The 22,057-nt window shown below is 51.4% G+C and overlaps 1 protein-coding gene across 1 annotated transcript; it reads right to left on the bottom strand.

The window, feature by feature from the left end:
• Window positions 1-1,697: 1,697 nt before the first annotated feature.
• On the bottom strand, window positions 1,698-19,969 carry Slc34a2 (solute carrier family 34 member 2). Its single transcript, XM_051174078.1, has 13 exons — window positions 19,728-19,969; window positions 12,697-12,814; window positions 12,474-12,608; window positions 11,725-11,853; window positions 10,025-10,168; window positions 9,412-9,523; window positions 6,965-7,160; window positions 6,344-6,439; window positions 5,626-5,746; window positions 4,412-4,579; window positions 3,455-3,571; window positions 3,228-3,352; window positions 1,698-2,730 (listed from the first exon to the last, which is right to left on the bottom strand). Exons 1-13 carry the CDS (start codon window positions 19,842-19,844, stop codon window positions 2,107-2,109), a joined length of 2,202 nt encoding a protein of 733 aa, XP_051030035.1. The 5' UTR covers window positions 19,845-19,969; the 3' UTR covers window positions 1,698-2,106.
• Between the last annotated feature and the right edge of the window lie 2,088 nt (window positions 19,970-22,057).

Genomic DNA, 22,057 nt, shown 5'->3' on the forward strand with positions numbered 1-22,057 from the left:
GTTCTGGGAAATACAAGCGACCTCTCCCTTCTCCCTCCTCTAGATGCAAAGGCTGATGGGGAAGCCAGAGGGAAGTGAAGCGGCCCCTCCCACTTCCAGCCCTTCCAGCCCCCTAGAAAGCACAGGCAGCCTGCAGTCAGGTGTACTGCAAAAGCATGGGCGCTCGCACAAGCCCTGGGCCTTCAGAGTCGCATCCCAAGCCAGTAGCGCTCATAACCATAAAACCTATGGTAGCTTTCACTAGCTAATCCCCATGACCTGGAAAAGAGAAGGTGGCACTAAGTCCTCTTTGTCCATAAGAGGCCCTGGGGACTCCAAAAACAAACAAAAAAAAAACCCAAAATTAAAACCTGAGAGTTGTGAAGGATGTCCTCTGCTTTTGGAATCCTGTAATTGTTAGCAACACACGTTTATGGAGTGGGGTGACTTTTTTATTTCTCCCTTCCCTCAACCAGTTAGAAAGAAAATTGACACAGGTACAGGGATCCTCTTTTTTTTTTTTTTTTTAATGAAATCAACAGAGTGCAAAGCCTCCTCTTGGGGTGTAACTTACATATTTACAGGGGGAGGGGGCGGCGTGGCCTCAGAGGCGTGTTTAAAGGCAGTATTACAAAATATACAAAGGTGCTTTCTGTTCTTCACAGTACATAAAAGAACCCTGCCTCATTTCCAAATGAGACACTATAAAATAAATCACTATTTACTACATAACTTATGAAGTACTTCTGTACAGATGCGTGGCTGTAAATATGCCACATAAATGGCTGTTTGGGAACTTCTTTTATCTACAGGAGGGCTCAACTTGGCATGACAGCCTGTCCAGACGGAGAAGTGTGTTGGGAGAGGATGTGGAGGACAGTGTTGTGGTCTATAGCCACACAGCCTCCCCTGAATCAAGCTGAGGCTTGTTTGTACTGGAGGGGGAGGGTAGGGAGGGGGGGCTGCTGAAAAGCTGTGGTGGGATAAGGGGGGGCGGGCTCTAAAAGACACAGCAAAGGTTATCGGGTGTGAACGGGAGCTCACCCTTTACCCACAGTCTCCCACAAACTCTGAGCTTCATCATGGTTGAGGGCATCTAGCCACTCCCCATCTCCTCTCCTCTCTCCCGAGAATTCCCTTGTAGGCGCGGAAGGGAGGCAGGACAAAGCTCAACTATGGAAGATGGGAGGGGTCCCAACGAAGACTTGAGTGGGAGGGGGAGTGGATGGATGAAACACACCACTAAAAGCTGGCCCAGAAAGTCTCCTGGCACAATGGAAATGGGATGAGAAATTCACAGGCAGATGGTCCTGGATGGCAGCAACGGAGAGAGGGCTTGGGACACAGGTCTATTAAAGTCCCGTCAGGAATACTGCTATCCAGCCAAGAGAGTGCCATTATTATGTAGCCACATTAAGGCCAGTGAAGACCTGTAGGCGTGAAAACCATGCTCGGATGGCATGAACCCCGAGCCAGGAAGCTGGAGATGAGGGCACTAGGGTCCAACTGCTTGGACTGGCCATACCCATGCAGCTGAAAAGCTCTGATGGAGAACGGCTTGCCCTGCGCTGAAAACTAGGAAGACCCACACCTATGGGCTCCAAACAATTACTTCATTTTGTCTGAACTGGCTGATCTGGCGGCAGGGATGAACTGGCGGGGAGATACCGGGCATGGGGAGTAGACTTTGATTTAAAAAAAGAAAGGAAGGAAGAAAATGTAGTTGAAGCTTTATACCAAGAAAGACCAGCTTTGTACATCTATTTACATATACTCTTACATAGGCCCTCCAAACAACCTTCCCTAACGCCTCCTTTTAACACTTGTCCTTCGGGTGAGGACCGTCTTTGAGAGTAGCATATTCTAGGCAAGAAGTGGATGTTGTCATCTGCGGGGCCACATTCACAGTCTCAATCTGTCACTCTGTCTTCTGAGAGGGAGGCAGGCACTTGGGAAGCAGGGGACAAGTTAAGTCCTTCCCCTGTATGTATAGGCTGGGACTCTGGTAGAAGGGACAGCTAGAGCCTACGCCAGCCAGCTCTGTTCCTCCCCAGGAGCAGAGTTGTGGGAGAGGTGGACCCCACGGGACTTAGGTCCGCCTCTCCCGCCAGGTTCTCCGACGTCCCCCTAGAACACCGTAGTGTCGGACATGACCTTCATGCCCATGGCCTCATCTTGGCCCACGGCCTCCTCTTGGCCCTCTTTGCACATCACTTCGTTGTCGAAGGCCCCAGAGGCCTTGACTGGGACATCCTGCTCCTCGTCCTCAAGGTCCCTGCAACACTTGCTGCAGCGGCAGCACTTGCAGCCACACACCATGCAGCACACGCGGCAGCACACGCGGCAGCAGCAGCAGCAGCGTCTCTGGAGGCAGGTGGTGGCCAGGGAGATGACATTATCCCAGGGTTTCAGAGAGTGCATGCACAATGGCAGGAAATTCCAGTCCCGGAGCTTCAGAGGCAGGATGCGGGGACAGCGAGACTGTAGCATCCGGATGCACACAATCAGGAGCACCGCCAGGACGATGGGCACGCCCACGCCCACCAGCACCGGCCAGCCCGCCAGAGACAGGCCGAACACCGTCAGCGGGGTCAGTAAGAAGAAGAAGATGAGGTAGAAGACTGCGAACCAGCGGTACTTGGCAGAGATGTTGCCCAGGCCTTTGGCCAGGCGGATGGGCAGCCGGGTGAATGGGATCGGGTACCACAGCAAGATTCCGGAGATGTTGAAGAAAAAATGGCACAGGGCAATCTGAAATGGAGGACGTTGGAGAGGTTAGAGGTTAGGAGCTCAGCCAGTGTCTTTCCGGTGTGCGTCTACCTGGGCCTGTGCAGGGCTTTATGTCCCGTGAACACGCATCCCTTTACAAAAGTCTGGAGATGATGGAAAGGACGCAAGGGACTTCCTCTGAATCTCACTTCAGTCTAGATGTCCTGCACACCTGCCTCTTAGGAACTCACAGCTTTGACTGTGCACACCCCTGGCTCCCCGTGGCTTCCCCCAGCACTTTTGTTACGCCTTTTGGATGTGACACAGAAGGTATGGCTCTCATGAGAAAATAGTCTGCGTGCTGGGTAGAGTGATGTGTGCCCTTTACTCTCAGTTACAGGAGTTCTCCAAGCCCCCCCCCCTTTTTTTTAAATGAGTCTGAGACCACGGATATTCTGACTCAAAGCTCAAAAAAAGCAAAACTAAAACCAAACCACTGATTTTCCAAACCACAGACAGACTGCCCTGCACCCACAGACCTGGAGAGAGCTCCTCAAGGTGCTTCCTGGGCTGGCTAAGGCTGCCAGGATGGCCGTGGTGGTGGTGCCAATGTTGGAGCCCAGCGTGAGAGGGTATGCTCTCTCGATGGTGATCACGCCGATACCTGGTGAGACAGTGCAGAACACAGGGCGTGAGCCCAAGTGACTGACCGAGGGGAGGAGAGGCCAGGGCGCCCCGACGGGAGAGCCCGGGGACAAAGACTCACCGATGAGCGGCGTCATGGCAGAGGTGAACACGGAGCTGCTCTGCACGATGAAGGTCATGCCTGCGCCCACGAGGATGGCTAAGTAGCCAGTCAACCAGGCAAAGGGAAAGGGGAAATCTGGGAGACACAAAGAGAAGACATGTCATGGGGGTGGCATGGGGGGGTGGGGACTTCCTTAGGACCCAGGAGCAGAGCAAAGGATTGAACTCCACACGTGATCTGAGATTGCCAGATCCCTTCCCTAGTCTGGGTCATCCTGCACATTCACATACAAGCCAGGGATACAGTTTGAGAATAAAACAAACTCAGACTGACAAGAGACGGAGTCAGGGATTCCCTGCCCCCTTCCCTAGCCCGGTCTGACATCATCTCACACTCAGAGATAAGCTGCAAACACTGGCTACATACATGGAATTGGGTCCCTGGCTCTGGTAAGCACTTAAGTACAGCCCCCACCCCATCTTAGGGCAACCCTGGGATGCAGACATTCACGGCAAATTGAGATTTGAGGAATGACATTTTCATGCTTATCGGGTAGCGTTCTTCACCAGGTGGGAGCTCCGGCTGAACCAGAGTTGAGTCTCATTGCCAACATAGTTCTCCAGAGACTCGGGCACGGTGAGGATGAATGTGAGCTAGGCGGGATACCAGTTCCCCTTTCCTTAATAGCAGACTCATGGTAGTCTAGGGCTTATAGAAGTCCTGCCCAGGAGAAGGCCTAACCCTCTGCCTCTTTCTTAGGACCTTGCCCACCCTGCAATGGGAAGCCTGTACCTGTTTCCCTCCCTGACCTACACGGGACATCCCAGACAATTTCCAGGGAAAACAATGTAATCCCCATGGTACAGTGGGTCTGAGAATGAGTTCCACATAGAGGAGATTGCAGGATGAGAAATCAAAGCTGTCCATACAATACCATTTCCAAAAGGCCAGAACAGGATGGAGTGTTGGACCTACCAGTATTAAGGGTCTTCTTGATGACAGTAGCCACCTGTCCCTTCAGTACAGAACCCAAGAGCTTGACTATGATAATCAGGCAGCCGCAGAGGACCAACAAGGAGACAGTCAGCAGGATGATGCCCACAGCAAGATCAGGGAGATTTAAATTCACGAAGATGTGCTTGCCTGAAGAAACACAAGAAAAGCCTTGTCAGAATGGCAGGAGCCACCCTGCCCAGAGACTGACATCTGCTCCTTTTTCATGCAAACAATCCTGAGTGGCAACTAGATACCTGGGAGGGAAGGCTAACGATGTCCTTCTTTGATGTTTGCCTTGTAAAACAAGCTTTAAGGTAATTTTAAAAGGGTGTGTGTGTGTGTGTGTGTGTGTGTGTGTGTGTGTGTGTCTCTGTGTGTGTCTCTGTGTGTGTCTCTGTGTGTGTCTCTGTGTGTGTCTCTGTGTGTCCCAGGTACCTATAGAGACCAGAAGTAAGAATTCCCTAGAAGTATAGTTACGGGCTGTTGTAAGTGACCTGATGTAGGAAATACAGTTCTTTGCGTGAGAAGTGTGTGAGTTTAACAGTTGAGCCATGTCTCCAACCCTGGGTTTTTTGTTATTGTTTTTGTTTGTTTGCTTGTTTGAGACAGGATCTGGTATAGTTCTGTCTGAGCTTGATCCTTTCTCCCCCCTCAACCTCCTGTGATGACAAGCAGGTCCCACCAGGTCTGACCCCTATGTTAAGGAAGTTGCACTTCCCGGAAATGGAAGGTGAGGCGAGGTACTTAAGTCACAGCTTGTGACGGGTAGCCCGGGTACCCAGCCCAATTCTTCTACCACTCATCTCCATGTAACTTTTACTACAAAGCGTGCAGAGGCATTACTAACTAAAGTCCTTCCAATGTGCCCTTGTGACAGGTCCAGGGAACTGCCTAGAGCATTAGGGGGTGACAAGTTCACCTGACTGTGGGAAGAACCACACTGTAGGGAGACACTCAGCGCTCAGCATTCGGTGGGATAGGAAGGATCGGGGGGGATACCGTACTGTTTGAAAAGGGAGAAAATCTTCCTAAAATGTGGACGTCTCGGGTGGGCTCAGTGGCTTGTTCACTTGAGTGACTAATGCCCACAGAATCAAAGCAGCTGTCAGTCACCCCGGACTTTTTGACGAAAGCACATCAAGGCACACTTCAGATATGCAGGTGAGAACTACCAGCCAAGAGGCCCCACTCACATTTAGCAATGTTCTCCTTTTGGGTGACATTCTGGATGGTCCAAGTCTGTACGCCGTCAGTCCAGCAATATGAAGGCGAGGTGCAGTTATCAGGTGAGGGAACAGTGACATTCATCTGAGTCTAAATGACAAACACGACAGGTGTCCATGGCGGGAAACAGCCAAGTGTGTGCACGGAGTGGGAGACTATCATTGGGCCTATGCAGTGGCTTCATTATAGGATACCTTCTACCCCTGGAAGGGTTAGTGGGAAACTCTCGGGAACACTGGGCAGTTATTTCATCATTTTATTTTATCATCAGCCTATAGCGCATGCGTGAGCGTGCGCGCGCGCACACACACACACACACACACCAGAATTAAGGGAGAGCCACACCCACACTTCACAGCCGGTTGGGTAAGTTTCCCATTTGAGAGGCACAGTATGTGTGCCTCCTCAGGAAGCTGGAGATGTCCCTGCTGCCAGCATTTGTGCTGAGGGGACACAGACTCCACAGTCTCCAGGGCAAGAGCACACAGGCAGCAGAAACAAGTCAGCCTTCCGTGAGAGACACAGCATTATCCCAGGCCAAGAAGGAGCACACACCTAGCAGCAAAGGGGGCTGTCTCCCTGAAAGGAAAGGACCAGATTGCCTCCCAGGAGCCTTATTTCTTCTTTCCCCCCCACACCTACTGGCCCATCGCCCGCCATCTGCCCAGCAACCCTGCTGACACTTACCACATTGGTTATGGTTTTGCACCAGATCTTGACCAGGCTCTGATTGTGGGCTACTGGGTTATTCATTGCAATTTGCTGGATGACCTTTTTATCCAGCTAAAGGGATACAAAGGGAGAAGGGTCAGCACACTCTGGCTGTGACACTTGGCAGATATGGAGAGCGTCAGGGGGCTGTGACTGTGAGCCAATGCCCCGTCACCCAACCCTAACCTCCCACCGAAGACATCATTACCCCCCTAGAGATTGGCAGATACTCAGAAGGTGACTATATGGCAAGGGCATTGATAGCCAGCAGTCTGTAGACACCTACTGTCTCAGCTCAAGTTCAAGTATCAGCTGCCCCTTCCTCCATCATATCTAGGGCAGACACCACGGACCAGAGGGTATGACTGGCCTCAGGTGGGAAGCACAGTAACCATAATAAGCTGGGTTGACCATAATGGGGGGAAAAAGGTGGCCACAAAGGCTCACTCAGAAGGGCTCATCACCCTGACCTCACCCCATCGGCTGGTTGCAGTAAAGAGGGCAAGCCAGGCTGATGATGTCAAGGGAATGAAGTTGACACTCTCAAGTGTGCCCATGGCTTTTGTTTTGTGAGGGCTGGACTCACGTAGCCATTACCTGGATGATCAGCTTTGTGAAGGGGTCTGTAATGACTTTCAGAATGTCTGGAGCATCTTCTCCAGGCTTGAACTGGAAGGTGTCCACCACCAGGTTGGTCAGGATCTCCAGGTAGTGGGTGGCAGCTTCCAGAGGCAAAAGCACTAACACGGACAGCCAGTTGAAGAAGTCATGGACGGTGGCGCCTGCGAATGCCCTAAGGGAGAGAGACCACCAAGTGTAGGACATTGTCAGCCAGCAAAATTCTGTTTAGCAGAATTCCAGACCACCCCCAAGCCCTCCTTTCCCACAAAGTTAAGGCTGGAGAATGATTTTAACACTGGCTATTCATCCAGAGGACCTGGGTTTGGATCCCAAAACCCACAGCTCCAGTGTCAGAAGGCACGTATGGGGTGCATTCGCCCATGCAGGCAAATGCACTAATCATTTTTTAATCTAAAATTATGAATGTTTTCTCTGCGCGCGCATATAGACACCACACCCATGGCTGTTGGACCACCCGGAACTGAGTTATATATATAGAGAATCACCATAGCGTGACTCAAACCTAGGTCCTCTGCGAGAGCAGTAAGTGACTTTAACCCATGAGCCACCTCTTCAATCGCACCTAGACCACTTGAAAGTGCTTGGGAGGCAGCCTGGCCTTTGAGAAATGGAGAGGCGCAGCGGGTGGACAATCAGAATCTTCTTACTAGCTTGCGTGTGTGTGTGTGTGTGTGTGTGTGTGTGTGTGTGTGTGTGTGTGTGTGTGTGTGTGTGTGTGCGTGCACACACTACGCTGGCACAGGAGCCCGTCAGAAGCCTGTAAACCTGAACTATGGGCAGTTGCGGGCCACCGTATGGGTGGTGGGAACTAAACCCGGATCCTCTGAAGAACAGTAAGTACTGCATCCATCTTAACAGCCCCAAAATTCTAAACCTTTAAAAATCCCCAAAATTCCGAGACACACAACTTCCAAATTAGGGAACTAGCCCAAGCCAGGCAAACACTGCCATGGGCAATTTTCCTCAATGAGAATTGAAAAGGTTCCTTCTAGAAATATCTCCATGCCAGGAAACACCTGCCACTAGGTGTACTCGGTATATGATACTCTCCTTCAAGAGAAAAGCACTTGGTAAACAGACGGGGAAATACCTAATTTCACTAGTAAGAGAAATGTACCGCAAGTTCCAATGTTTGCTCTATGGTATTAGCTCCTCTCATTCATCCCGGAGAAGGCCATTTAAGAGCCTTCTGTATTTCTGATGAAATAGAAAATGATTCAAACATTTCCCCGTGCTTGGAAAAAATGTACAAGAGCCCTATTAACACCGGATACAGTAATTATTGTAGATCTCCAAGGCAATGATCCAATCCTCTGAGAAGGAGACACACACACACACACACACACACACACACACACACACACACACACATTCCACATACTGAAATAGTAATGTACTGAAATAGTTTAAGGACGGGGATAGGATAAGTCAGTTATATCCAAGCATAAAGGCACCACAATAGGTCTCAGGCTTCTATCCCATAGACTACGAGGCAGCCATCAATGTAAGTCTTCATGAGATGATCCCAAACTTTCCAGAACTGAAACCTAACTGGAACCCTGGCTGTGCCAGTCAATGACATCACTTTGTCTGCTTTGGCTCCAAGGTGAATACGATGGCAAATGAGGAAGGCTGCCTGGCTTGATGAGAAGATGAAATTAAAGGGTGCCTGCCTTAATAATGTGTATTATCAAGTCCATCAAGACATGTCATCAATGACCCGATGAGGTGGCTCCGGTAGATGGACCGCTGCGATAGCCCGTCACCAACCAGCCGCCACGACAAACATGACCTGTCTCCAACAACCTGCTATAATGTCAGCTGCTTGACCAAACCACAATGGCATCATAGGCAAGTTGGGGATTGCTTCTGCATTTTAATAAGCTCTGGTAAGAGTCTATCGCTGGGCAGAAATGCTGGGAAACAAGTTTAATTCCCATGCTAACATTTTAAGAGAGTTTCCCTTTGCCCATTTCCAACTGCCATATTTTCATATCTTACACGTCACAAACTGTATTTGCCTTTGCCCGGCTTACAGGGTAGTTAGTTGAGCTTGCCAAAAAAATAGGAGTTTTCGGGAGTTATAATTATCTATGACTAAGACAGTAAAGCCCGCCCCAACCGGCCTTGCTTTAATGCTACCACCCAGCAGTTCGTGTCTAGCTAGTGCGTCCCTTTTCTGTATCCTGTCGTGGTGCCAGGGGCTTGCTCGAATGACTGTTCTAATCACTAGAATAACTTAGTGTTGCTGGATGTTGTTACAGATCACAGTAAGTGGATTTGAACCAACTAAGATTCCTAATCCTAGGGAACTGCAGGGCACACCTTCATGACAAGACAAAGGCATTGATTGACCCAAACGACAGACCTGGTGGGCACCAAGCCTGCCCTGAGCCTCCTACCTTCTGAACTCATTCCGGTCTCCTGCCTGCATAAGAGCCACAATAGTATTGGTGATGGAGGTTCCGATGTTGGCCCCCATGATGATGGGGATGGCGGCACGCACGGTCAGCACTGGAGGTCAGAAAAGAACGTGGGTGAGCAGCCAGCAAGGCAAGGGTTGTCATGTCTACACAGCCCAGCGTGGGCTGCCTGCACTGCAGCTGTCTCAGAAGGCAGGTCTCAGCTTCTGGGGGCGGGAGGGGCAGGCAGCGCACAGCTCTTCAAATCTAGAGAGGGAGGTCAAGGAACCTGCCCGAACCCATTCCCGGGCACTAGCTGACCCCTAAGGACCTTGCTTTAAAACCCCCGTCTTCTACGGCAGAGCTCAAGCCACCTCAGGGGACACCAGGAAACAAGTCAGTTTAAGGGGACAGATGAGTTCCAGGACACCATACGTGGCCCAGGCGCTTGTGTTGCATAGCTTAGGCTGGCCACACAATGCAGAAAAAAAAAAAATTCTCACCAATTAATTTTGGCTAGAACTCTCACCAATTAATTTTGGCTAGAACACTGGCATAAGTTTTAAAAAAAAGGATGGGAAGGTAATTGTGAGAATCAGCAAATCCAACTCACACGAAGAAGCAACCATGCTGACAATGATGGATGAAGACGTGCTCGAGCTCTGCACCATGACGGTCACCAGCACCCCGATCACTAGCCCCGCCACGGGGTTAGCCATGATGGAGTTGTTACTGAAGAACTGGCCGGCCACTTTTCCTGGAAGACAAATGGTGGCTGTCGGTGTGAGTACAAGCAGGGGCCCAGGCTTCAGCTCAGCTGGGTTCTTTCCCCTTGCCTTGTCCCGAAGGAAGCTGTCTGGTCACGTGAGCCGGCTGGCAGCTCCAGGTATATGACCGGTTTACCTCCACACTCAGCCATGATCTCCGCAATTCTCTCTCTGCAGCTTCCAATCTTAAAGCCCAGCCCTACCCCAGCTCAGCCGGCTTTTCCTTCCAGTCTTCTCTGATCACGGACCAGGCTTCGCATAAATCCCAACTCCTCTATCCTCCATCCTCTGGCAGCTCCAGCTGCAGCCAGCCTGGCTTGTCATTTCACTCTAGAGGTTTCTTTGGGAGTGTACCTATGTGACCCTCCGTCCTTCTCCAACCCATTTTATGATGGGTGCCTAGAGAGGGGCTGGGTGTGTGTGAATTGTCCAAGATGGTCATCGTCATAAGCCAAGCCCCTTCCTTATGAATGTCCCCTAGGGCCAGGGAGACGACTTAACCACATTCAATATCAGTTTACCTCTCAGGTAATTATTAGGGCATAATTGACCCACCACCCAGCAGGCATCACTGAGGTCAAAAACATCAGCCTGACAAGGCACGCTGGCCCACGCCTTTAATCCTAGAATTTGGGAGGCAGAGATGGAGGGTATCTGTGAGTTCCAATCCAGCCAGAAATAGTGAGACCCTCGAACAGGCTTGGAAATGGTGTGGTGGAGCATGCCTTTAATCCTAGCAGAGGCCAGTGGATCTGAAAGCTACAGGGCAACCTGGACTTCATAGGGAGTTCCAGAACAGCCAGGTCACATAGAGATCCACCCAGACTTTTTAACTATCTCTTTAGGTCAAGGCATCAAGAGAAGCAGAACCCACAGGCTTTTGAGTCGCCCTGATCTGTGCTCTGGAATCCCACTGTGTTCGTTACAGGCTGTGTTTAAAGTCTGGTTACTTAGTGACCTCTGAGCCTTGGTCCTTCCTTGAGGAAGGACTACTCCAGACAGGGCTACTATCTATCTGTTGTCACCCGTGAAGGGTCCAAAGTTAACTGAGCACACATGGCCATTTCACTTCTGGGTTTCTGGAACACAGGCCATTTTGTCTGGGGCTCAGTCCAGGGAAGGCATCTATCTACTACAGGTTCTTCCCAGCAAGAGCCAGCTTTGATCTTTCCTATTTGCTTTGGCCCCAGAGATAGTTTTTTTTTCTCCCCATACTCTGTAGACAGAAGCCTAGAGACAGCAGGGATTCCCAGATAAAAGGAGTCAAGCAATTTCCTGCTGGGGTGTAGGTACAATAGAAGGGACTCTGATAGCTACAATCAACTCCAGACCTGGCTCCTGGCTTAAGCCCCCTGAGCCACATAGAAGCTTCAGTCCCCTTCTCCATGGTGGTGGGGAAAGTCTGAGCTGCTCCAGCAGGCCTGTCCTCGCCCACTCCCAACCGCGTTGAAGCTTGAGGCGGCCTGTGAGCTGCATCCACCTGACATTCGGGAGTCAAGAGTAACCCACCTCCAGCCCTGAGGCCTCGGGCGGGGGGGGTCCTTACCTCCAACCAGTTGGAAGGCACTGCTGAGTACATCCAGGGAGCATACAAACAGGTAGAGGAAGCCCAGAAGCAGAAGGAATTTCCCAATCCCCTGGAAAATGCAGAGAATCTTCCCTCTGGTGTCTCTCTCTGTGGGGAGGGGGCGGGGCGGGGCGGGACAGCATAGCAGTTAGCATCCTTCCAGCTGGGACAGAGCTGTTTGCTCACACCCTGCCTGCCTTCCATCACCACTGGCTCCTGAATGAAGGCCTGGAGGTGTGGGCTCCATTTGTAGCTGGCTCCTGGCAATTCTCTTTGGGGTGCTATCACTGGTCCCTCCGGACTGTTCCTGGAGTCAGACAGGAGCAGGAGAGCTCCTCCATGGGCCCAGAGAAGCAGCCAATCAGAATGGAGGGAGCCGCAATGCCACCCGATGCAGGGTCACAGGCCACAGGTCACAGGCTCCACATAGCACCTTCAGAGCAGCACAGCTGCAAGCTCAGTCATCCCTCTGAGCTACAGAAGTTTCTTCTCCCTCTCTTACCCAACTCCCTCCCCTCCTACCACCCGCGCCTGTCCTGGCTAACTGGTCCCCAGGCTGATTGTAATCCCACGCCTGCGACCGAATCCACCTACCCAGAATCTGAGCGCTAGGGCCTTGGTCCCTGGTACTTTTTGAAGGAGCAAAGAGTCCCCCAGTTATCATTCTTTAGAACCCTTTATGTTGTAGAGACTGTGGACTGGCTGGGTCCTCCTGGACATCCACTTACCTGACCATTTGATCCCGGTGTCCCGGAGTTCAGGCAGGTCCCAGGGGTCATTCCCCTCGGGGGGCTCCTCTATCAGGACCACGGTGGAATAGGAGGGTAGAAGCTCTACCTTGGTTACTGGAGCCCCACTCTCATCTGTGCAAACAAGTAGTAAAGGCCATGAGGAATGAGCGCTGGGTCTCTGTGGGTCCTCAAAGGGTCCCTGTTGGCGGGGGGCACTTACTTTTGCTAGTCTCCTTGTCCTTGGCTGCTGTGTTAGACTGCGGACCTCCCGAGTCCCCTTCTATGAATTTATTGGGGTTGGGCTGCGCATTTTCCAACTCCGGCCAAGGAGCCATGATCTGCAAAAGAGAAGACAGCGCTTGAAGATGCAGCCCCTGATGTCACAGTTGCCGGAGAGAAAGCCAGTCCCTGCAGTTCTTAGGGATGGGAGGCAGGAAAAGAGGTGTCTGTCCACACCAATGGACGCTACCTGCTACTTACACTGGAGCAAGTTCAAGTCTAAGTCAGCACCAAACCTCCTTGCCCTGTGGTCTCCACACCCACATATGCTAATGCAAGTGTGCGAGGCATATACTCCCAGACGGCCCACCAGTTTTCCCTACCACCTGGGTCCTCTGCGGAAGTGAGAGGGCCACTCAGGAGTGGATACGCCTCAGGACCAAATACTTCCCTTTATGCCTTCAAGCACTCCGTACTGGTTTCCCCTGTAAAGTGGGGGCAGTTCTTCATACTTCTTGAGCTAGGAGGTTGATCGTGAGGCTACGTGGCTGACAGATCGCAGCTATCCACTGGGACACCCTACCATGATCAATGGCCCTTTATCAGAACTGCATTGTCTCCAGCCCCTGCGAGGACTTCCTCATAACCCATTTTCTCCACAATAGCCTTCTCAGTTACATGCCAGCTCACCTGGCTGGCCACCACAGAAGCAAGGAAACAATCCACAGAACAGAAAATTCAGAGAAAAGGAAGTACAAACAGCTAAGAGTCTAGCCTCATCAGCAAGTCAAGATATGCAAATCAAGTGGCCTGGATTAGAGAAGGCGCGCGCGTCTCCAGACAAAGATGCACCGTGCTGGAACACAGCTGAGAAGCTCTCAGAAACGATGGCACTGTGGATGTGCATCCTCACTCGTTTCCCTCAGTTAGAAGGGGAGAAACTTCAGCTCTCAGAAACGCCCGCCTTATCTTCTTCCTCCATTAACCTGAGAGGATTCCCAGAACCAGGGTCCAACTGGCCTGTTTCCTGCTTACCAAAGGACAGGCAGGCACTACCAGGAAAGTGGGTATCCTTAGGGTGCGAAGCTCTGCCTGGCCCTCAATAAGGCCCAATACATATTCATACAGAAAGGGATTTCCTGCTCTGTTCTAATGAAGGCAGATCAAGGTGTAACAAATCATTAAAGGTGGTAAAGGAAGACAAACACAGGCAAGTGTCCTTTGTTATGAATAAGAAGTACTTTGTCCCAACTCTGGCAAGGTTGCAGGAGGGTAATTAGGGGCCAGAATCATTCCACGGAGGAGTTCAGGGTCAGGGCCGGATAGCAACATCTATCCAACTTCAGGTTAAAAGGGCTGATTCTAGCCAGGTACGTGGCTTGTGGGGATTTTGAAGCCAGTCTGGCTACACAGGGGGTTCCAGGCTGGGCTAGAGTAGGATCCTTTCTCAACACTGGCCTGGGGATTAGCTCAGTGGGGCAACTTTTGTCTAACCTGGCTAAGACCAACAACAAAACCAGATAAAGTTGTATAGTGTTATTACCCGCTGGCCTCTGCTGTGCTTTGTGTGACCTCATGGAATTTACACAGGGGAAAACTGAAGCTCTCAGATGGGAAAAGCCAGACACAACCGTGATCTGGGAGCTGCTCCCACCCCAGAGTCCGTGTACACCACTACCTGAATTAATGCCAACTAGGGAACGCACTAGGGTGTGAAGGCAGCATGTTCCAGACCAACAGGGGATATTGTGTGGGAGGCGTCTGCGACCTGCATTGTCCCCGGGGCTACCAACCTGTATGCGGATGCTCTTGGACACCTCTGCTTCAAGTTCACCCCAGTTTAAGCGAACTCTGCATCCTTCAGCAGAACTCTCCTGTCCCAAATCTCCCAGACCTATTGGCTCTGCCTGGAAGCATTTCCTGATTCAGTTTGCACACCACCCCAGCCAGGGCCTCTGCAGCTCCCACAGGAACGGAAGTCACAGCTTCCCTAGTGAGTCCCCACACCTTCCCATGGGTGAGACTCCTAACACAGCTCCCCGACATCCTACTGCCCATTGTGGCCCTCAACTGACCCCTCTTCTCTGGATGGACTTCCCCCACAGTGCAGCCCTGCCTCTGGGTTTCCACTCCTGCTGACAGAGTGCTTCAGCACTCAACACAAATCCTCCCTCCTCTCTCTACCCTGGCACGTGCTGGCTGTGTGAGTCATCTGGCACTCCATCACATACCACTATGAACTATGACATCTCTTAATCTCTAATAACTAGGACCATTTAAAGAGCATCGAGGAGCTACCCCGTGCCTAGCTGGTGCCTGATATACATTTTTATTCAGGCCTTCTGCGCGAAAAGGATGGCCAAGAGTATCTACCATAGAAGCCGCCGGAACACAGTGCTTTTACACAGTTCTGCCAGGTTGGGGCCTCACCCAGGGTGATAACGAGGAGCATCAGCATGACTTGTCTCCCTGCAGTAAAGTTTTACTGATGGAATCGGGAAAGGGTGTCCGGGCCAAGACTGGTGTATGATTGACATTTCAGATAAGCTGTTTTCACAGAACAATTAGCATCAGCCCTGTCTCTACCAAACACCAAGGCTCTCACCCCAAATTTGACCGTATCTTCAAACATTGTCAGATACCCTAAGGGACTGAAGACAGTTTCAAGAGGAAAGTTGGGTTTTTAAGATAGCCACTTCCTTCGTTCAAGATCCAGTTTTGCCTCTGTGAGGTCGGGCAGGTCCTTTAGTCTTAGTTTCTCTGGATGCAAAATGACAGCTTCGCTAATAATGGGGCCTCTCAGAACTGTGTCCAGCACCCTGTAACCCTTGTGATTGTGCAGTGACTTGCTAAAGTGGCTGCAGAAGATAATCACTAGGAGTTACAGGGTTAAGACTGCAAGCTGAGTGTAGGGGCGCGCCTGTAACCCCAGCACTTGGGAGAGGAAAGACAGCCAAGGTCCAGTGAGACCGACTCAAAAAAGGAAATAGAAAGCATTGAAGCTCAAGCCAACTGAAGCACTCGGGTGGCAGCATTCAAGCTAGCTAATCCAGGAGTTCAAGGCCAGCCTAGGCTATCCAGGGCTACACAGTGAGACCTGGTCTCCAGACCCCCCAAACAACAACAACAAACTCAGCTTTACGCTGGGCAAGGTAGCGGACTCCTGTAACCCTGGAATTAGCAAGGCTGATGCAGGAGAATGGCACAATGCAGGCCAGGATAGGGAAACAAATAAGCACTCAGTCGCCACTCAGGCCATACCCTGGGGCATCCGGAATGGAGCCAGAGACCCACACATGTGTGGCACAGCCATCCTGAGCAAACATCAGGGAGCATAGTCCACCCTGCCCTAGCTCTCTAAGATGGCTAGCCACCTCCTTTCTGACTCTACCCCCACAGCGGCATGTGTCCCGAAAGTGGGACATACAAGGTATCTGACAACCATCCAGCCATGGCGCTGCTGCTCTGGCACGCTGCTGCTCTGGCACACGGGCCCCATCCTCCCAGCCTCCTGTTCGCTCTGTGCAGGGTGGACCCAGACCCTGCAGCTGGAACTCTGGAGAAAAGGCTAGGCCTGGAACAATTGGCCCCTGGAGTAGGTCAACATCAAGTGATACTCCTGTGGAGACCATAATGCCTGCCATGCAGACTCACAGAGTGTGGTGGAGGGCGGCCGGCCCTGAAGATCCATGGAGGCTTCAACCCATCATCACATCTCAAAAAAAAAAAGGAAGCTTTGTGTCACATCCCTCCCTGAGCTGCTACGAAGACTAACTCACAGCATGTGTAGGCCAGGCTTGAGCACTGTCCAGAGGAAGTGAGTTGCATCATGAACGGGCCTAAGCTGCACTAGGTCTACATGGAGAGTTCATTGCCAGCCTTGGGCACACAGTAAGGATCCCAAGGGCTGTGAGCCATGTCTCGTGACACAACACTTCACAGGGTGATTGGAGCAGAGGCAAGCAGCAAAGAAGCAATCCGAAGTCACACCCCTGCCTGGGGGGGGGGGGGCATTATTCCGACAAGGAAGGAATTTTCCTTTCCAGGATACAATAAAAGGTAGGCAAAGGGGTGGTGGAACTTGCCTAAGTCACATAGTTCAGAGTGTGTGTGTGTGTGTGTGTGTGTGTGTGTGTGTGTGAGAGTGTGAACCCTAGGACACACTTTCAAAGCCAAAAGACTTCATGCACCATAAAACCTCATAGCTGTGGGGGGGTACCTCCAGGCCCTATCCAAGCACCAGGAGCCTCATTCCAGCTCCTGGAGGGCTCTGGAACATGACCGCAGGAAGCGCTCCTGTGTCCAGTCTCCAAACTTAGTCATCAAGAACTCTAAGGGCCCACACTGCAGCCCTCCAGGTATGTCTCCTGAGATGGGGACATACTAAACACGGTGGGCAAAGGGCGGGGTGTCAACTTGAGGCAACTGACCCAGAGACATGGCAGGCACCAAACCTGCTTCTGGAAGGAGGGGCCCTCCACAGGTTTCTTCTACTTCCAGATGCCATTGTTCCTTCTACTTCCCCCCAACACCGTATTTCTGCACTCGGATTCTGACAGAAGCAGCCAGCACGGAGTGAAGCCCTCCATCGAACAAGGGTGTCATTGCCCAGCAAGACCGAGAACTATCACAAGGGCCGCACACTGAGCCCACACCCGGCCCATCACTACAGAGCTGGATGGGAGCTTCGCTCTTGAATCCACTTCAGGTGGTCACACACGATGCCAAGAGGAACTCATTCCTCCGAGGCAGGCCCAGAAGGGGAAACTTCTGGGCTCTTCTGGGACTCACCAAACAGGAAAGTGCAGGGCACCTGGCAGTCACCCACACCCTTTACTTTACTTTGTAATTGTTTGTGCTTCTCCATCCAGGACATGACAGGGGCCAGCTGCATTCAGTCTAAGCCCAAGAAAAGGGAAATGGCTCAGGTCAGTGGTCCTGTGCCCTCACACCAGGTTTGGCCACAGCACAAGAATGACCCCTGAACACCGGGAGGTTGACACTGACCGGCAGGGAGTCACACACACTGATCAGCCCAGCTCAATGTCAAGCACTTTGGAGGGGGAGTCGGGATGTACCATTTAGCTTAGGGAGATCCTTCCGCCTCAGCCTCTCCAAAGGCGGAGCTACAGGTGTGCACCCAGCTATCAGTGATCTTTGAGACCAACTCTAACACCATTCTCCAGAGGGTGATAACTGGTGGTGCTAACTTTATGTTACAAGAAACAGAAAAATTGCTCAGTCACAGAGGATTGCTGCGGCTTCAGAGACAATTCAACTCCATGCATCCGATGTCCTCTATAGGCCTGCAAAGTTCTCATGCTTTGAAAGAACGAGCCAGACTCACTAAGGGTATAATAGCTGCTTTGCCTCAGCTTCCTTTAAGCATCAGGAAACCTGAAGGGGGAGTGAAGGATGTGATCAGAAGATGCTAGGTGGTGGTCGTGGTACATGCTTGGAATCCCAAGCCTGCAAAAGCTGAGGCAGGAGGATTGCCATGTCTGAGGTTGATCTGGGCTATAACAAGACCTTGTTTGGGGAGGGCAACTAACTGTTCTGGGTAGCTTTACTTTTAGACCTTATGTGAATGGCACTAACTAATTTTTTAGTAGATGTTTAGCCTATCTCTATAAAGTTAGGCCCACATAAAACTGTATTCATGAGATTTAACTTTTAGTCAGGTGTGTTAGGGCAAGTCTATAATCCCAGCCCTTGGGAGGCTGAGGCCCGGGGATAACTGATTCAAGACTATGATGATCCATATGAGACTCTGTCTCAAAAATCCCAAAGCTGGTGGTGTATGTCTCAGTGGCATAGTGGCTACCTAGCATGATAAGGTTCTGAGTTTGCATCCTTGGTTGAAAATGAGTTTTGTAGTTTGACCTGTAACTATATGCTTCCTTGTTTAGGGGAGTTTAAAAAAGTTGAATTTGTGAGCATAAGTATGTTGCAGTCATTATTGAGAACACTTGTACCCCAAATCAGATTCCCCAAATGCTTTGTGATTTTTTTTTTTGTGCCTGGCTTGTGTCTATCTAGCAGCTACAGAGGAGGTTGGAGTAGAGGAGAGCTGTAACTTGTGTAGCATCCAAAACTATTACAAAGCCTTCCCTTCTTGCCATCCATTTACAAGCTTACAAAACAGAAAAGGTCATTATCAGCTGGCATGGGATAAGACAGTCTCTGAATCCCAAACAATGGCCACTGAGGGGAGGCTCAGGTTTTCCAGAAATGCCTAACAGAGGGCAAGTTACACTTTGCAAGTCAGGAAATGGGGCAGGGGATTAACAGCCATTCCTGCTAGGACAAAACTCTCCTGGAAGACCCTCAAAAGTAGAAAAGCACAGGTTTAAGAAAATAACCACAGTACCTAGGGCAGGCATCTGACCCCATGGAATCTGAGCTCCCAAAACAGACACTCCCATCTTTCTGGTCAGAAAACGCTGGGTGTCCCCAATCCTGTGCACATACTCTTCCTTCAAGTTACTAACCCCTCGCAGCCTAGTACCCTCTGCCTTAAAAGGGTTCTGCTCAACACATCCGAGGGGCAGAAGAAGCCTTTGGCTGAGTCCCCCTAGAGGGGGGACTCCTCCTCCAGCAGCCAGAAGCCTGTAATTTGCAGAAAAGACTCAGGTTGTCACCAGGGGGGCAACTGCGTGGCAGGGACCAGAAGAAGAGTCACACGGGTAGTGACCCAAAGAGTGAGCCCGGCCGGGTAGATCCCACCCGAAGCCACTCAGACGCAGCTATCACAAAAGCTCCAGGTGAAGCACGCCCATCTCACCGGTGTCCCAAGATTCGTCCTGACAGTAAAAGATCGCAAAGTTTCGGAAAGACACGCTCTATTTCCTTCCTCCCCTGCAGCCTAGGGACAGTAAAGCAGTGTGGGGTCTCTTGTGCTCAGCATGAAGGGGCGTCTACAAGAATGAAGTCACACTTAAAGAAGGAGGAAAGAAAAGCTCAGTGGAGGTCGGTGAGGGCAGAAGCAGCCGGCGTCGGGGTAGCAGCTAGCAGCGGCGGCGGGGTACTCACCAGCGTTCCCTTCGCAGGTGAGGGACTGCAGGAGGCACCCAGGCGGAGCGCGGCGGAGCGCCCGGTATATATACGGTGAAGGGGTTGCGCAAAGAGGCCGGCGGCAGTAGCTGTCATCACGCCCCTCGCACATTCCAGGACCGCCTGCCGCCGCCACGGCACTGCCTACCTGCCGGCTTAATGAGCCCATCGCGACCTCGAGGGTGCGGGAAGAAAGCTCAGACCAGGCCGGCAGTACGAACGGACGAACGGCCTGAGCCTCAGGGGCGCCCCGCGCGCCCCCGAACCCCCGGCTGCCCTCCCACGCGCGGGGTTCCTGCGAGCGCGGGCCGGCTGCGCTCCCATGCCCGGTGACTCCTTCTCCTCCCCCCCTCCCCACCCGGGAGCCTGCGCCGCCTTCCGGGTCTCCGGGGCTGGAGAGAGGTTAGACACCGAGCCACAGACTGGAAATGAGGGACAGAGTCTTCGCGACAAAGCCAGGATTGTTCGAGGTGCCTCTGCCCTGAGACCTGTCTGGACTGGGCAGTTAGAACACGGCCAGCGAGGATCTCAGGACAGTTTGGGAAAGGTCTTGAGTGGCAGGCCTGGAAAAGGGCTGCTGTCTCCACCGAGAGAGCCCAGGATTTGTGGCTCTCTTTTCGGTCCGTGTCCTCCTCCACCCCCTATAACGTGGCTGGGAAATCTGCCCCGGGAAGCCCCCGGGCTATAACTGAACACTATGGACAGACATCACCTCTGATCAGAGCATAAAAGCTTTGCCTGGGGCCAAGGAGCCAAGACATGGGTGATGGCACAGACTCCCCAGATCTGCTAAAACGGAGCTGGCCTACCCCTTGCTGCCTCAGCCCAGGTTTCTCAGCGCCTATCCCTAGTATTTGAAGCGCTCTCAGGAGCTCAGCTGCACACAGCACTCACTGTGCTAATCATCCTTGCTTTCAAAGGGACCTTTTGGTGTCCGGAGGAATAGGAAGGTATTAGACTGACCCCAGTGCCAATACTGCCAACAGCAGCACAAAGGACGGGATTCCTGCAGACAGGGAAGAACGCTAATCCACCTAGTGGCCCTGCTGAGGGATGATGCTTGCTCTGAGGGTGGACTTGAGTGAGACATTCCTAGGAGCGCTAGGCTCAGCTCGCACCTCTCCAATCCATGGCTTGTAGAGTGGAGTCCAGAGGAAAGGATTCCACACTCACCAGCTCAAGGACCTCAGCCTTGCCTGTAGCCAATGGTGGGCAAGGCAGGCTTACATACGCCAACTAAGCTAAGTCTCCAGGTCCCCTGGGTCATGGGTCCTGCAGAACCTGCCTCCCAGTGGCTAAAAACTTTCATGAAGTGGGGACCTAACTACCTTCCCCCCTTGCTTTAAAATCATCTCCCCCCACCCCAATGCAACTGAAGTGTAAAGATAAACTCCGCAAAATCCTTGGAAGCCTCATGATCCAATAGACAACGTTTGGTGGCAGATACAGCATATCCTCCTTTAGTGACTGACATAAAGCCTATGTGTGTCTACATGTAAACCTCTAAAATTTCATCTATCACCAACGTGGATTACACCAGCCCACCTCGGCCTACTTAGTGCTGCACTACAAGGTGGAACTTGGCAAATCAGGCCATTAGTCTGAAATTCAAGCTCACACCATCTTCCAAGCTTCGTGAAGATACAGCTCTGTGTAACTGGTACAAGTCTGAAGCTTGAGCCTCTGGGGCTGGTGTTTAGGGAATGAGACTGTTTCGTGGCATAAAGACACTTGAAGTCGTTGGTTTTGGGATCGTGTAGTTTTTTTTTTTTTTTTTTTTTTTTTTTTTTTACTGTAAAAGTGCATATATTGATACCGAATGGAACATGTTTATTTCTCATATATGAGACTGATAATGGGAATCCATCTGTGACCTATTTGCATAGCCACTGCCCTGGGAAGTGGCTGAGTTAAGATGTAACGGTATCAGCAAGTTCACTGTTCTGTCATATGCTTTTCCTTCATAGAACCCAAACGTACCTATATGACAGTGAAATGGAGAACCCAGAGCCAAGAGCTCACCTCTAATCTCAGAATCCACAAGGTAAGGCAGGACTAGAATTCAAGGCCAGTCTAAACCACACATGACCACCTCAAACACCATAAGTGTACACGCAATGGACGCTTGATTTCCAGCAAAGGCACTGCTGTGTAATCTTCAGTAAACGGGTAGCGAGCAAATGGCAACAAATAAAGAATCTAGAGGGGCAAGGCAAAAGTCTAGAAACATTACCGGCAAGTATTCCAGACATTAACAGAACCTTCAAACAATGGGGAAGCCGGAAGTAGTGGGCACCTGTAATTCCAGG

The sequence above is a fragment of the Phodopus roborovskii genome, unplaced genomic scaffold (assembly GCF_943737965.1).
Source record: "Phodopus roborovskii unplaced genomic scaffold, PHOROB, whole genome shotgun sequence".
Lineage (NCBI taxonomy): Eukaryota > Metazoa > Chordata > Mammalia > Rodentia > Cricetidae > Phodopus > Phodopus roborovskii.

Bases quoted from the DNA above. Each gene is read 5' to 3' on its own strand.
- Slc34a2 (XM_051174078.1), bottom strand. From the start codon at position 19,844: ATGACAGCTACTGCCGCCGGCCTCTTTGCGCAACCCCTTCACCGTATA. The intron at 12,815-19,727 runs GTGAGTACCCCG...TCTCTTTTGCAG, and splicing joins CACCTGCGAAGGGAACGCTG to ATCATGGCTCCTTGGCCGGA. The intron at 6,440-6,964 runs GTAATGGCTACG...GTATCCCTTTAG, and splicing joins TCACAAAGCTGATCATCCAG to CTGGATAAAAAGGTCATCCA.